The 271-nt window shown below is 62.4% G+C and overlaps 1 protein-coding gene across 1 annotated transcript in view; it reads right to left on the bottom strand.

Moving 5' to 3' along the window:
* The window catches only part of EMH_0008400 (uncharacterized protein), a gene marked incomplete at both ends in the record, with an annotated part of 2,554 nt that overhangs the window by 2,118 nt on the left and 165 nt on the right, over positions 1–271 (bottom strand). The window contains one exon of the mRNA XM_013498347.1: positions 3–9. Within this exon, the coding sequence (XP_013353801.1) occupies positions 3–9 (7 nt within the window). The remainder of the gene's footprint in view (positions 1–2; positions 10–271) is intronic.

Raw genomic sequence — 271 nt, 5'->3', positions numbered from 1 at the left:
CCTCCCCTGCTTCCAGCAGCAACCGCTGAATAGGTGTAAGCGGAAACATCCTGCTGCTGCTGCTGCTGCTGCTGCTGCTGCTGCTGTTGCTGCTGCTGCTGCTGCTGTTGCTGTGGCTGTTGTGTGTGCTGCTGCAGCCGGTGCTGCTGCAGCTGCTGCAGTAGCTGCTGCTGTCGCTGCTGCTGGTCAGCTGGTGCCCCCGGGTACAGAGGCAGAGAAGGCTTGCTGCAGCTCCGCAGCAGCAGCAGCAGCAAGAGCAGCAACAGCAGCA

Source organism: Eimeria mitis, genomic scaffold (genome assembly GCF_000499745.2).
Source record: "Eimeria mitis Houghton genomic scaffold, Emh_scaff336, whole genome shotgun sequence".
Lineage (NCBI taxonomy): Eukaryota > Apicomplexa > Conoidasida > Eucoccidiorida > Eimeriidae > Eimeria > Eimeria mitis.
The sequence above is the reverse complement of the archived record's forward strand: the minus strand, read 5'-3'. Positions and strand labels throughout refer to the sequence as shown.